General features: G+C 40.1%; 2 protein-coding genes and 1 long non-coding RNA gene across 8 annotated transcripts in view; 1 reads left to right on the top strand and 2 right to left on the bottom strand.

Annotated features, from left to right (window-relative positions):
* Positions 1-374: 374 nt before the first annotated feature.
* On the bottom strand, positions 375-5,157 carry LOC125744638 (uncharacterized). Its single transcript, XR_007398466.1, has 3 exons — positions 4,693-5,157; positions 2,933-3,041; positions 375-1,349 (listed from the first exon to the last, which is right to left on the bottom strand). It is a non-coding gene; the product is annotated as an uncharacterized LOC125744638 (long non-coding RNA).
* gcgb (glucagon b) lies at positions 803-4,069 on the top strand. The gene is made up of 6 exons (XM_049016662.1): positions 803-884; positions 1,259-1,375; positions 1,887-2,042; positions 2,878-2,994; positions 3,588-3,734; positions 3,935-4,069. Exons 2-6 carry the CDS (start codon positions 1,281-1,283, stop codon positions 3,957-3,959), a joined length of 540 nt encoding a protein of 179 aa, XP_048872619.1. The 5' UTR covers positions 803-884; positions 1,259-1,280; the 3' UTR covers positions 3,960-4,069.
* An 8,354-nt stretch (positions 5,158-13,511) lies between the features above and the next one.
* LOC125747039 (sodium-driven chloride bicarbonate exchanger-like) overlaps positions 13,512-15,704 on the bottom strand; it is a 40,816-nt gene continuing 38,623 nt past the window's right edge. For 5 of the 6 annotated variants that reach the window (XM_049021721.1, XM_049021759.1, XM_049021731.1 and 2 more), the window contains one exon: positions 13,512-15,381. In XM_049021721.1, coding sequence (XP_048877678.1) covers positions 15,315-15,381 — 67 coding nt within the window. In that variant the 3' untranslated portion in view covers positions 13,512-15,314. The remainder of the gene's footprint in view (positions 15,382-15,704) is intronic. The other variant, XM_049021768.1, reaches the window with a different exon arrangement.

Genomic DNA, 15,704 nt, shown 5'->3' with positions numbered 1-15,704 from the left:
TCAGTACACCTTCATAATGTATTCATTAAGTATTCATAAAACATTCATAAACATCATGCATGTATGGGAAGAAACACCATACATGCTAAGATAAGATTTAAGTCTCAACCTTGGCAATGTGAAGCCACAGTGCTACCCATGGAACTCCAATGGAACATGTCACTATTTAATTATGAGTGTTTGAGAGCATTTATTTAATTGATCTTGTTTTGATCTTCCTGCCTTTGTGCCACAGAAGATATGCCATAGCTTTTTTTATTAAATAAAAATGCAACACATTTTATCTTCATCACAAATGTGTAATATGGGTTTAATACATTTAAAATCCCCTGAAGAATGTGAAACAAAAAGAAAGAATAGCTTTTACACGGCATTCATCGTACAATTTTGTTGCACTGAGCAAATTTACAAGTTGACACCAGAGCCTGATTGATGTGGGGGGGGGGGGGGTGGAACCCAGTGATGTTTTCCCACATAAAACCTACAATTAGTCAATCAGCTTCTCAATCGGCTGCGACAACCAGACATATTTCGGAAATAAGGCTTTTTCTTTGCTTTTTAACAGGATGCCGTCCTGTTTGATTTCTACACGTAAGTACCAGCTCTTATCACCTGTGGGCATGGCGATGACCAGTCTAAACAAGGGTGCACTAAAATCATCCACTGTGCGCAAGAGAGCCTTGTCTAATGGATTGAGAGTAACGAGTGGGCTAAATGACTTGCGAGGGGCGTACCACTTGGGTAGACTGTCATGGGAATGCACTATATAAGGATGGGCGCTCCACAAGGACACTAGGAATCTGCTCTGGGGAGCCAGACAAGAGTAGCCAACAGAGGACTCCACACGGTAGTGGTCTCGCGCTTCTTCTCTGACAGGGACACAGGTGAGCCTCTGGAAAAGTCTCAACCAAGCCACTTGAACCGGGGAATCTGAGGCGGTAATGTAGCACGTGTGGAGAGTACTTATTATCGCACCTCTTTGGGGAGGGGAGGGCATAAATTATTGCCCACTTGCCCTGTTTGCTTTTGAAAAACAACAAAACTAATCTGTTAAAAAAAGAAAAAAACATGTATAATTCAAGATTTTAGCAATTAAATTTAATCAGTTTACAACAAGTTATTTGTAGGTAATTTTTTCACAGCTGATCATTGCCGCATTCTTAATGATGCTCCAAAAGTTACTCGGGCAGGCGCCCCGGTGCCCCCCACCCCCAGGTTGCATGTTCCACATGTGACAGTTCGTGTTCCTCTGCGGCAGCTGAATTTCGCCGGGAAGCAAGATGGTTGGCGTGCGCACAGTGGCCGGGCTGCTGCTCCTCTTCACCGTCCAGAGCAGCTGGCAGCTTCCCCTGCAGGACACAGACGACAGCCCCAGGTGACCTGCACTCCTTCGCCGGCCTCGGACACACGTCAAAGGCCACATATGGCAACATTTATGTGCTTTTCACTGTGTCCTTAGCATATTCTTATATGTATACATCACACGTTTCACATGTTGTTAAACACTGCATGCATATATGGAACTTCCCTTAAACATTACATACATGAAGCTTCACTAAATAAAATGTTAATTTGTATATTACCATTTTAATACAGCAAACATATCTTGGATTTTCTTATAAAATATATGTAAAATGAAATAAGATTTTATCTTACAAAAAGATTTTATCGTTCTTTTTTGATACTGATATATATTTAATGTGAATGATACATATTTAAAGTGATTCTTTAGTTAAGAACCTTATTTAACAAATTAAAGTATTAGTATATTCAGTATATAAATACAAGAACACATTTTACATGTTCTTACTGATTTATATATTTATATACATATGTCAAATGATTATTTAGTTGTGAAACTTAATTCATTAAATAAAATGCTGCAGCTATCTGACAGAGGACACAATGTTAAGCGAAGGAAAGGAACTTACAGCTGCGAAGAGACACTCGCAAGGTACATTCACTAACGATTACAGTAAATATCTGGAGACGAAACGGGCGCAAGACTTCGTTCAGTGGTTGATGAACTCCAAAGCGAATGGGTGAGTCTTTCACCAAGGCGTCTTATGTTCATACGGGTTAACAAAATATTTTGTTTTGATTTGTGGGGTTGATTGATTTTGGGTAAATTATAAATATCAATAAATAAAACAAAGTTATAAATGTAAAATAAAAAATCTAATATATGGGGAATTTAAGAAAAACAAGGTCACTGTGTATTGTTAGAATCTGGATTTTCGTGGTAATTCATCATTCTCATAGGTCTGCTCTGAAATAACTGAGTCAATTGAGACTTAGACATTTAGAACAATCTGAGACACTCTGCCTTTGGAACTTTCCCGAAGCCACCCTTGTAAACTGAACTGTACTTCTTACTTAAACTGGCTTCTCCCAAATAATTATCAGGTGTGACTTTCAGCACGTATCATATGAGAAGAGCAGGTGAATCTTCTTTAGACTGTTGGCAATAAAGAAAACAGGAAGACTCCACCTTTTCAAATTGTTTAAAATGATCCAAGGGTAAATTTTCATTATGAAAGAGACATTCAAGTTGATAGAGAAAAAATAAAAATCACTGAGCAATGTATATAATACAAACCCACACTCCCCATTGTATTTTTACATTGTAGATCCTATACCTGAAATATTTGGTTAGAACAGAATGGCTCAGATGAAAGCTACTCAGCAGATGTTCTAGAGTCATAATACTGTGACAAGCTTTTATAATAACAATTTACAGTATTTAACTATCACTTAATAAACAGACAAAACTTTAACACAAAGACCCCTGTCATGTATGCTGTATTAGGCATGACATTATCAAATTACAGAAGTGTCCCTGGTAGCTATAACCTCAGATACTCTATTCTTCCCTAGTGGTCCTGCGAGACGTCACACTGATGGCACCTACACCAGCGATTTCAGCTCGTACCTGCAGGACCTGGCTGCTAAAGAATTTGTCTCATGGCTGAAATCAGGACAAGGCAGAAGACAGTAGGGCCGTTTGCTTCTAAACGAGTGACCAGCTTCTTCCTTCCTGTCTAGATAAAATATAAAATTAGCTCTTGCATAATTATCCTGTACGGTATTCCCTTTTTATGACCTGTACTGTTATTTCACCGGTCATTCAAATAAATATCGTGACTTTAAGCTCTGACTTTTTTATATTCATGGTAGTCAAGTTTGTGGTCCAGCTGTACCAATGGTTAACATTCTCACAATTTGGTATATAAAACCTGTATTACACCTGGTCTGCACAAGCACACATCAAGCCAACACTGTGTTTGATCCAACACCTATTACTTAAATAAAATAAATGTTTTACCACCTACACTAGTAGCCAAAATTGTGGAAACACTTCCAGTTTTTAGAAATTGCTGAACTTTTGCTCCGTTTACTTATTTAATTGTCCACTGTATGATATTTGAACCATTCTTTGATTGCAAGCATTATTCCTGTGGCAAAGCGTATTGCCAAAAATGCTAAGTGTTTCCACAATTTTGGGCACTAGTGTAACTGTCAGGACTCGGAGGACGACCCCAGAGCACATGCCCCATTCTAAAGCCAAATATCTCGTCAATACTCAGTCTTGCAGAGGAATGGAGCCAGGTTGATGCAATGCAGAGAAGACACGTAGATGGGAGCTTCACCAGTGATCTACACAAGGTTCTAGACAGCATTGCTGCTAAGGAATACATACTATGGGTCATGAATTCTAAGCCTTCAGATGCAAGGTAACCGTGTGTTCATCTAAAACCACATTACAATACATACCTCAAAGATACTGAGTGTAAAACCTGGAATAGAATGTACTATGCAAATTTATAACGTAAATATATTGCATTTATTTGTAAATAAGTGTAAGTAAACATGTTGTTACAATGTAAACGATATATTTTATGAATCAATAACTGTATATTCATTTGTTTTTCAGTGCCCCCAAAAATGGGTATAAGTGAATGAAGATGCACTATTCCCTGTTTAAGAGAACCTAGGTACTGTATTTTACCTGAAAAGCCTTAAAAATCTGCATCCTACAAAATACTTAAAGCCATATTGCTTAGCCATGCAACGAAACGACACGGCGACGGTACAATTCCTGAAAACTTTTATGTAATGTTTTAGTTTTATTTTATGAATAATGTATCTTCCAAAGATCCCATTAACAAACATTTTTCTATGAGAGATTATTTTGTATGTCTATGTAACTACTGAAGAAAAACGAACACCACTAAAAACTCAGGTTATTTCGCTGGGCTCGCTGGCGACTGCCATTAAAAACTTGTACGTTTTAGAACATATCAAAACAAAGAACATGCTTTATTGTTGTATTGCTCTGCAAAATAAACTTTTTTTTTCATGACATATATATTCATCGTCGCTTCTTTATTCGTAAATATATACAACCCGACGTAAAAATACAATGCTTAATATTTATCAGTAAAACTTGTCAATGTATCTTCCTTACAGGGAGAAACAGTGTAAAGAGAGTAACTCCGATATGGAATATACTGAGATCTAACGAGCGTTTTCTTGCCGTAATTATGTATCGATCTGTGTTAATATGGCCAGTCTCAATACCTTATACTCAACGTTTCCGTGGGGTGTTAAACTACGAAACGCTACAGTCAATTCAACAATTAATAACCGTAATCGGGGATTAGTTGTGAGGCTGCATGTCTCTGATCTTACCGGAGGAGACTGCAAACTGAAAGCTGCAGCCAAGAAGCACGCCTTGGGACGCTGGTACCTCTCTCAGCTGTCATATGACGCCTCCAGCCATCTGTGGGTAAATCCCACGATGCAACTCCCCTACAAATAAATGCTATTTAAAGTAACTATTTTTAGCAATGCTCAGAGGACCATGCGTTTGGTTTGGTCTTTCCAAACGGTGTCACCTGTCTGCTGCTAACAAAACGTTTTCCTAAAAGTTAAAATCGTGAATTTTAAAAGCCTAATCTCGAATGGCCGCGCCGAGTATATAGGCTACTGCTGCTTGCTCACTCCACGCTATCGCCGCCTACACTTCGCAGTTTTCATTGCAAAACTGACACGTTAGAAGATAAGAAATTTACAAATGTTTTCTCTTGTGGTTTGGAAAGTTAGTGGATTGTTATTGGTTTGCACGTCGATTGCTGCATAGGCCTATCTGTGCTACACGTGTTTCCACAATAGCAGTATTGGGTTGGTGGAGCATAATTATAATATGTAGGCCCAGTAATATTTCATTTAAGTCAATATATTAACCTATTATATAACAGATAATATATAATTATACTGGGTAGATATAATGCATGATATTCATCCATGCAGCATCTTCGCTGAACATAGCATTGCCACTGGGTAAATAAAAATAATGCTGGAAATCTGCCCACATGTCGTAGGTTCTGTGGCCATTATTTTATTATACCAAGAAAATTCATTACAAGCTAAAATGAGTCCACAGTCTTAGGGATTTGGCTCTTTCATATCGAAATTGTTCGTACCACATTCAGTACCCAGTACAGTACGTGTTTATCGTTTCCTTAAAAAGTCAGCTGTCTGTCTGTATTACAACCCATCCTACTGGACAGGGTGGCCAGTCTTGTGTACTATAGACAATGAAATATTTATTTTAACTTGAAATCAGGCGGTCATTAAACAGATTTGTTAACTTGTTTAATCAATTTCAGCATATTTTTTGTTTAAATGCTAACATATTTGTTGTTTAAATGTCGATATCAGCTTCAAAAGGCTGGCACAAGTTGGCAAGCAGCAAACAATAGTGACAATAAAATTTTTTTTTTTGAAGTTTGACTAAATTCCCTGGGGCACCATATGTATCTCTTTTAAAGAAACAATTTTATATATATATATATATATATATATATATATATATATATCCATCCATCCATTTCCCAAACCGCTGAGAGCTGTGTCGTTATCTGTATCTATTAATCCTGTTGTGTTCCCATTTGGCCAGCAGAGGTCTCTGCTGGTCATCCCATTTCCTCCCTTGTTGTTCCAAATCATTTGTACTTGTCCCTCTTCTGATATTTATTACCTCTGTATATAGGCTTCTGGCTGTGTATTGTTCTTGAATTTTGTCATTGTTAGTGCTGTAGATGTTCGTGTCGGTGCTCTGTGTTGGTTCCTGCTTATAGTTAATCCTAGTGTTCCCTTTTATTGCTTACCTGTGTTAGGGTCAGCCTTAGTCCATCCTGAATTATCCTCCCTGCCTTCTATTTTGACCCCTGGCTTTATTTATTACCTGTTGTATGCTTTGTCTGTTCCGCAATAAAGTCCTCTTTGGTTACCCTTTGCTGCGTTCGGATCATCAGTCCTTCCCTGTCTTTGGTCGTGACAGTCTGCAGATGGGCAGAATCCACTGTGTTGTTCTGTGGCAGATCGTTGCTAGAAACTGGTCCCATTGTGGGGACGCACGTTCCTCTCCATTTTCGGGTTTCCCCTGGATGAGCGATAAGAGGAGTCTGCCCAAGCTTTGAGCCTGAGGGGAACCCTGGAGTAAAACAGGATGTGTATTTTCGAGGATGTCATTTTGGTTATGCTGGTTTCCCGCAGCCACTCTTCTTCTTTTCCTATGGTGTTTAATTCAGTTTATATGCAGTAGACTATTTATTTCTCTCTATTGTCATTTTGTTTTTAATAAAAAGTCAAGGTAGCGCGTTGTATAGCCTTATAGTAACAGCAATGAGTGTGCGCTTTCATTATTGTGTGATCGATTATGCTGCAGAACAGTCTGTGGGTGTGACCACATGCTCCGCCTTCTCTGACATGGCAGGAAACCCTGTGAGGCACGAATACACAGGTCCTGACTCCTAAAATAGAAAATTCACGTATATTTAATACTTTGAATAAGTACATTAAGCAATGTGTTTCACTTTGTGATTTGTGTTGTGATTCTCCCTCTTGAAGTGATTGGATGGACCTGGTACCTTGTTTAATGAGATAATACCCCAGAATTGAGTCACGTGACTGCGAGACCTACCATTATTCCAAACTCTGACGTAAATAATTGATAGATGAGTGCTTTCCAAAACATCTAACACACTGTATGGGTTGTAGGCGTTGAAGTCGGGAATAGATCCATGGGATATAGGGTCTGGAGGATGGAACAGAAAATTTATTTGCGTTCCCAGGGTGCAGCAGTCTGGGTGAGAAGAGCGAATATCAAAGATTGCTGTTTTAGCCTTAACAAATGACAAACCAACAGGAGAACATGAAGAGCCATGACATATCCTTAAATAATAATAAGCAATTAGAAATGTGTCACAGAGCATGTCCCCAGACCTCGCCCCCCTCCCTCGGGACATCTGTTCCTCCTCTGTCTTAAACGTACATTACAACATTTCCAGGTGCTAGTCTCTGTTTTGTGATGTTTTGATTTATTCATTTATTTAGGGCTTTTGCCAAAGCATGTATGTCAATCAAGGAAGAAGAAGAATGTCCACCTTTAGGTGTCACACCCCGGTTTCTCTCAAACATGAACTAACCGTTATCAATGATCTCATGACTCTTACACTGAACTCCTGTTGTTTTTCCCTTCAGGCAGAGACAGGGTCTTCTCCAGCGCTTTGAGGGACTTCTTGGAGGCCAGGTCCTGTAACACTGTTGTCATGTACGAGGGAGCAAGAGACTGCAGAAGAAGCCTGTTACTGGCTGAGATTCCATACAGCTTACAATGATCCTCCTTGGCACACAAATGAGCAGAAAACAAGGTGAAAATGAGAAACGTTTTTTTTTGCAGAAACATTTCTCTTGCGCTGAGAGACGCCGAGTGGTTAAACTATGCAATACAGTCACTTCTGGCTTTGTTGCTGTCTGTGGGGAAATTTAAGGGATGTACTGATTGTGAGAGGGTCATACTGTCTAGGACCACATCCTGAGGGAGAGTCCCTGTCTACCCAATGACTGTCATTCTAGTCAAGGTGTTAGAAACTGTAATAACTTTCACATGGAACGTTCACGCCTCAGAAACCCCAGAGCTGAGATCAGCGGAACTCGGCACATTGGCTCATCTCAGCATGTCCAGGTTTTGAACATTGTAGACTGGATGTGTCAGTCATTTCTGGTTGAATTTTGGTCTTCGCCAAGATTGGAACCTCCCTCAAGGTAAAATAATTGCCTTTTTTGGGATTTCCAACTTCCCAGATTGCTGTCGTGCTCAGTCCAGAGAATCAGAGCTACAGAACTCCACTGTGAAACAAGAAGCATTTCTGTAAGCATTAACATTTGTGTTGGTTTTACCATTTCCACTGTGAAACGCAATCTCTCTGATGGACAAAACTACAAAAACAAGGAAATTATGAATTTCCTTTCAAAGATGTTTTTAATTGTCGGTATACAAGCCCATTTATAACTCTAGAATACATTTGAAGGAATAGGATTCACAGCTATAAACTCTATATATTATGGCTGTCAAAGAAATTAGCAGGTTTCTTTAATGAAATCGAGGGGTCGCTGTGCTCAGGCTGACAGTCCTAATAAATATATTTTCAGAAATGTGCTTTTGAACCTTACTTTACATTGCACAGGTTAATATTTGACACATACGTCACATATAATTGTGTATTATTTATGTGTGAATGGGAGACATTAGAGATGTCAGTATCAAGGTGACAATGATTTATTTATTTTTCTTTATAAATCAGAAACAGTTGACTGATGCAATAGATGAATTTTCTTTAACAATGGCATAATATACTGCTGCAAGCAGGAGTATGGTAAGCATTTCGTGGGCATTAATGCCTGTTATTTGTTCATTTAATTTTTTCTGCTTCCTACATTGTAACAGGAGGCAGAGGAAGTGTGGTGGACCTGAACCAGGCACACTTTGTGGGCCAGTTATCATGGAGGCCTTTCAGAAAATTCCAAGGCTTGTGTTTATGGTCTTCTGACCCATCAGGTCATTGAGAACCCTAGAACGTTACACCTGAAGCTCCCCCCACTGAATCCCAGTATGACTGCCCAGCTACCCTGTCAGATCCTTGGACTTATCCACATCCCCACTGACGCAGAGCTGCAGGTCCAATGCATCTGTGTCCTGACAGGGTGTGGACTGGCAATCGAGACGTTCGGGTTTTGTGAGGGCTGCAGCTTAGTTGCATTGACATGGCTTTTGCTTAGCAGACATGGCGACGAGGAAGAAACATCAAAGAGATATGAGCAGGTATCAGGCAGGTAGCAGGCAGGTATCAGGCAGGTAGCAGGCAGGTATCAGGCAGGTAGCAGGCAGGTAGTGAGTGCTTTGACAGGCTTACATGCTATGAACGAGCTGAAGACTAGTTAAAGAACAAAATGCTTTTGTTAACCTTGGGGTTTCAATGCTAAGGTTCCTCTGCAGGTTTGACACTTTCCAGGATTAGTGTAGAATGTTTACAGAAGTTTATGCTAAATTTCTCTAAAGTGTTTTAGAAAATGCTCACCAATTTCGACTGTAAATAGGTAAATAGGCAAGATAAATAGAAATCTGATCATTTTCTTAGAATCTTCTAAACCTTGGAAAATGTGTTGTATCATATTACATATTAGTCTAACACAAACTATACAGATTCACAGAATTTCTTAATAATTTGCTGATCGACGAAAATGTTGTTCAGTACAATTCAATTTTATTTGCGTAACAATAGATGTAATGCTCTGGGGTCGGTCGAGGTGCTATTGACCACTAGATGGCAACAGTGACAAGCGAGCAGCAAGACTGGTCTGCAATTTTGTTTGGATTAAGCTCATAAAGAAAGCATAGTAACGATGCGGTTTAATTTAATGCACTTTTAATTTCAGTCAGATGGGTTTCACCCAAAGATGTTTCACTGAATTGTTATCTTTAAAGTGCTTGTCCTGTGTGAAAGGCTCCCTGTAACCAGGTACTGCATCAGTGGTGTGTGATATATGGATGTTTGCCTTGCCTTTGTACCAGCAGAGGTCAGAAAGGCACCGGCAGACGAGTCTGGCATTGCAGCAGGATGCGTTTCTGCAGCACAGTGGTCAGGGAGACGGCCAGTGGGCCATGGCTGCAGGAGCAGGAGCGCCACTTCCACAAGAAGCGAGTGCAGTGTCTTTTCCCATTGGCCCACCGCTGCCCGAGCTGCAGCTCCAGTGAGTTCATCTGCCGTTACAGGGCTGCCACGGGCAGCGCCGTCACCTTAAACCCCCAGCAGCTCAGCGGACAGGAGCCTGACAAGAAGGAACTGCCTTCTGACAAGGGTAGTCTGGATTCATGGGCTCTGTAAATGGGCGGGAATTAAGTTGGAGCAATTTCAAGGCCCCTGAAATGAATTAGTCTGGGTTGAGGGCCCAATATGAAATGCTTTCATGGGGCCCAAAACATCTAGGAGCACCCCAGCCCGATTAACCCAACAGTGACCATCCGTGTCTCATAAGAATAATAATATTATACTATATAACTATAAAATACATAAAATGTAAACTGGTTGTAATACACATCTTTCATCTCTTCTTTTATCCCTAGAAACAGTGTCACACAATCAGACGATCCCTTCGAAAATTTGTTGCACGCAAAGAGGTACAACATCTTAATTTTAATTAATCTTGTAATTTAATTACTAACTTGATAAATAATGATAATATCCTTTGTTGCACCGGTAGTTTAGATTGTTTAGGTGTGTGGGTGTCCACATCACAACATCTGTTTGTCATTAAGGTTCGTTTAACTTTCCTCCCAGCTCCGGCTCTCTGGATGCCGAGCTGGATTGCTATAGACGTAAATTAACGTCGTTAGCGACTGTGAATACCGCAGGTGGACGTAGACCATGGAGCACGTGCTCTACGTTGTGGCCTGGCACTGAATGTTGCCATGGAGTTCTACTTCCAGCTGGAGACCGCTGTCACCCACGCCAACCTCTACGACAGCCCAAGGGTACCCCTCCCCTCACCGGCTAGCCACATCCTCTCCAGGTTCGGGTGCACTTTACCCTGCCCCCAACCTCACAGGTGCTGTCGTATTTCTGTGAGCTGTGCTGTGTGTCTCATCTAAGGGGAGAGGTGCATTTCTCTACTCCAACACTGCTCGCTCCCTGCCTGCTCAGTACTGTTTTTGGAATAATCATAGTAATAATAATATAGTATAAATAAATAAATACTGTCCAGTCATCAAGCTACCTTTGCCACAGATTCTTTAAACATGGCATTTTACACTGAAGAGGTTACCTGTCACAGCTCCTGAAATTCATCACATCTACGCAGTGTTGCGGAAGTTACTCACAAAAGTAATCCATTACAGACAGAGGTGGAAAGTTCCAGTCCAGAAAGTACAAATCCAGACCAAGGTTTTGTGTCACTCGGTGACTATGACTCTTTATAGCCAACGGGTTGGTTGACACAAAACCTTGGTCTGGATTTGTATTTTCTGGACCGGAACTTTCCACCTCTCTTAAATGGATTACTATGAATAAGTGTTAAGTGTTAGACAAAGCAAAACGAGATTGCAGAATATCTGGAATATTCTTATGTGCCATTCTAGGTATGTGGGCAAATAGATGAAGGGGTGGAGGTGTTACTCACGGTCTTGAAGCACCTGAAAGATTTTCAAAGATCAGCTTCATGATGCCCAAGGAGATCAAAGCCTTCTCCACGTGTCCAAGAACACAGGCAGACCAGAGTAATAACCTATTTACTTTTATATACATAAAAGGAAACTAAATTGATTAAATAAACATTTAAATGCTGTTATCTTCTTTAAGAAAAATATCTGTATTAAACAAATCTGCTACTGTCTTAGATCTTTAAGTCACTAGTCGCCCAGTTGGAAGAAGAAGCTCTGCAGATCTGCAGCCTCTGCTGCATGTGGCCGGTCCACTGAGGGCGATGCTGCACACGTCATTGGCCATCACCATAGATAAGAACGGCACAAGATGCAACTGTGGTGAGTTCAGAGTCTGTTAGTGTCTTACACCTCCTCACCCCCATAGATCAGTTTTGGAAAACAGATGCATGCACCCATATCTCTTGCTCTTAGAAAAACAGGCATGAGTATGTGAAGTCTGCATGTTTTTCCTTAAAGCCCTATAAAACAATTGTAAAATATACAGTCTCCCTAAACACTGTGACCTTTTGTAAACACCCATCAGGTTAGCAAGTGCTGAAAATGATATAAGTGTTACATAATCTCCTTCAACAGGAGATCATCTCCTCCGTCGACCACTTTCAGTCGTGCCTGATGGTGGGCATGAAAGATACCTGCAAGCTGTACGAGACATTACGTGATGTATGCATGGGCTTGCCAGTTAGTTTGAAGGGCATGGCCACCAAGGGTCGCTTCATCCACACACTTTCCCTCGTCAGGCTCTGCTCAGAGGCTCTGGATGAGTCCATCCAGTTGGGTGAGAATTGCTGATGGAAATGCAGCTTGGAAACCAATGTTGGGGGCGGAATTACCACATGCCGTCAGTCATTAGCAAGTTTACTCCAATGGGAACTGATAAGGTAACTGTAAGGTTTGCATCTGTGTGGACGCCAAAGACAGATCCACGTGAAATGAGGACTGGAGGATGGTGCAGGGAGTTTATCAGGCCCCCCGGGATACACCAGGCTTGGCGAGCAGAAGAAACATCCCAGATAGACATTTCAGCTCCAACAAAACAACACAAGAGCTGCCAGAGCAGATAGCTTCTGGTCTCTCCCTCCCTGTTGTGAAAAAGTACTTCTTTATCTAAAATCAATTGTATGCAGCAAATGTATGGGGGGCCGTTTCCTTGACCACATCCCACTCCAGAACATCCATACCCTCTGCAAATGCAAAGCCAGTTAAACTGGTTGGCGATTGACACCGTAAGAGAACTCAATCCATGAGAAGCTTCATTACTCACTATCAGAAGTAGAAACACGAAGCATCTTCAATGCTTGTGGGAGTTTTACTTGCACAAGAACGTTCTAAGGGCAGTAGGAAAAATGACTGGTTCAGAGAGATAACCAATTAGATGATAAAGGGGGTGGGTCCAAGCAATTAGAGGAGGTGAGACCAACCAATCAGATGTCTTGTTTCCGCCTCCTCTAGATGCTTGGACCATCTCCTCTAGCATCTGATTGGTTATCTCTCTGAACCAATCCTTTTTCCTTCTGCCCTCAGAACATTTTTGTGTAAGTAAAACTCCCGCAAGCATTTTGCTTGCTCATCATCACCGAAGTTCTGTCAGAAGACCCAGGTTTCTGGGTCCAGCTACCAGCCAAGCTGATGAATTGAAATGAATAGCATCGTATCCTTATTCCCCTTCCTCAGGCACTTATGAACAAAACCCTTAGCCCCCATCTTCAAGGGTGCTGCGTGCTGGTTGACTCTGCTCTTGGACCCCAAACTCTCACCTGTATGTGTGTGTTTCTAAGGAGAGCATGATGGGATACGTGAAAAGAAGCCGCTGATGCAGCTGTACGCATATTGATGGTAAATAAAGTCAATTTCAATTTTCATTTTATACATACCGATACATATTCATCAAATGACGTGAATATTGTCCAGTATAGTTCCACATACTGGAGTCACGATTGAGAGTGAAGAGTGTTTAAATCTATTTATTTGATTTCACACGGACACATTTGTGGTATGTTACAAGTTACAACATTTGAAAACAATAAATCCGTTCTAGTTTCTAAGAATTCACTAAGTTCTGAAATGCAAATAACTTTAATAATCTAAAATTATATGTGAAAGTCATCCTTGAATCAGATCCATCCGCTATATTTAGTGTTTTATGTCATTTCCTTTTTAAATATAATGGTCTCAGTGTTTTGTCCCAATTGCAGTTAAGATAGATGTTCACAACCAAGTGAAATCAGTCGTCTTTCTTTTCTTTGCTATATATCAAAAGAAAACACTCCCTTTAGTTTTACCCAACTGGTAAAGTGAGACCCACACAAAACTTGATTTAATGTATAAAGGACTTCTAGAATTTTCAAATTATTACTATAATTATACTATAGATCTTTTCAAATAAAATAACTGTTGTGTCTGTTTCTAATAACACTGAATCCTGCAGTAAATTTTCATATAAAGTTATTGAATGTATCCTGTTAGAAACAGGAAATCCTGAAATTTTATTGATTATTTCTATGATTTCAATAACAAAGCTTAATTTTTCATGAAATTATATACATGTGTTCACTTTCATAGCAAATTATTGTATTGTCTTATGAATATATTTTTCAGTATTTAAAAAATATCAAATAGGCTAGTTACATTCTGACTGCTTAAGATTATACGTAGCATGACTGCAATGTAGTCATTTTTGCACTTTATTTTAAGCCTTAAGGTCTACTCTGGTTTCTGGGTACGTTCGTTCTTCGCTAAGCCTTGAATGTAGCAGACGCAAATAAAACAAACATTGATTTAGTTTATAATGACTGCCAGTGTTGTATGGAAATACACCGAGTAACATTCTGAAGCATTGTAGTTTGAAAGAAAAATTATGTGAACATTTACTAATATGTCATACTGTATAGCTTCAGCGTAACTAGTGAAGTGCGATTCAGATTAGAAAAAAATAATCAGTCACACTGAAACAGTGATCACACACAGACATTGGCGGTATTTCTGGATATCAAACATACTCTCTTTATGCTTGTCTTTGTTATTTGATTGTTCGTATATATTAACTTTAAATAGCCCATGTCTGAAATTACTTCAATATTTATACTATCACTTACTGGTATAATTACTTCATTACTTCATTCAGTTGTACCATAACCAGCTTTGGTTGATAGTGCAGCCCACTGTCTCACAACGTCACCTACTAATACGGCCAGATATTCTCAGCAAAGCAACTCAGTGGGAACTTAATAATGCAAGTCTGCAGTTACGGGTCCAGCTTTGCCTTTACTGCTATGCACCAAAGTTACCTGACTACATGTTTAAACAGCTCACTGGCGGTGGCTGCGCTCCTATGTACACTGAGTGAGTTTCCTACAGATAATTTGTATTCTCAAAGGTTACCAACTTGTTATTGTCTTGGAAAAAAAATACAAAACATACAAAATTCATATTAATTTTTTTTAAAACAAAAGGAGTTTTAAAAACTTTTTTTTTTCCTGGACAGCTAACTTCAGCATCTCACCATAGAGTGCTCTCTCTGTGAATCAGCGAACAAATGTACACCTCTTACTTAAATTGCTGGTATTACTTTGAGTTGCACAGTAAGTAAAACTTATCTTAATTGTTGCTTATTTGCCCCATAGAGGGATGGGGTTTTTAGTTTCTTAAAAGAAAAAAAACTGTTTTACATGTTTGAAAATACACAGGAAAACACACAAAGGTCTCCACCACTCACTATCCGTTCAACAGTAGTACAGTTACAGAAGGAACGTCACAGGCTCGTCTCCCTGTCGAAGCACTTCCCCATGTCCATTCCTCTCCCCTGTTTCCTCACGCTGCTTTTGAAGGGATGACAAAAGGGGGAGAGGAACAAAAAGTAAAATCACACATGACGATGTGTCTGATTGGTGGACACATGAAGCCACTTATCAACTCTCTGGCGAAGCATCACCAGACTTTTCTGTTGTGTTCTGGAATGTTCCACAGAATGTGAGCCATAAGAGTGAAACAGTTGAGGGGCATTCTTTGGGGGGAGTGCGGGGGGGGGGGGGTTGCCATATCTGTGAAATGTCAGAACCTCCGTACAGTTCTGGCAGCAAAGCTAAGGCTTGATTCATCTGCTCAACCTCTACAGCACCTCTCTGTATTGTTGTTCAACAAA

Source organism: Brienomyrus brachyistius, chromosome 1, assembly GCF_023856365.1.
Source record: "Brienomyrus brachyistius isolate T26 chromosome 1, BBRACH_0.4, whole genome shotgun sequence".
Classification (NCBI taxonomy): Eukaryota; Metazoa; Chordata; class Actinopteri; order Osteoglossiformes; family Mormyridae; genus Brienomyrus; species Brienomyrus brachyistius.
The sequence above is the reverse complement of the archived record's forward strand: the minus strand, read 5'-3'. Positions and strand labels throughout refer to the sequence as shown.

Bases quoted from the DNA above. Each gene is read 5' to 3' on its own strand.
- gcgb (XM_049016662.1), top strand. From the start codon at position 1,281: ATGGTTGGCGTGCGCACAGTGGCCGGGCTGCTGCTCCTCTTCACCGTC. The intron at 1,376-1,886 runs GTGACCTGCACT...AAAATGCTGCAG, and splicing joins GACACAGACGACAGCCCCAG to CTATCTGACAGAGGACACAA. The intron at 2,995-3,587 runs GTAGGGCCGTTT...GTCAATACTCAG, and splicing joins TCAGGACAAGGCAGAAGACA to TCTTGCAGAGGAATGGAGCC.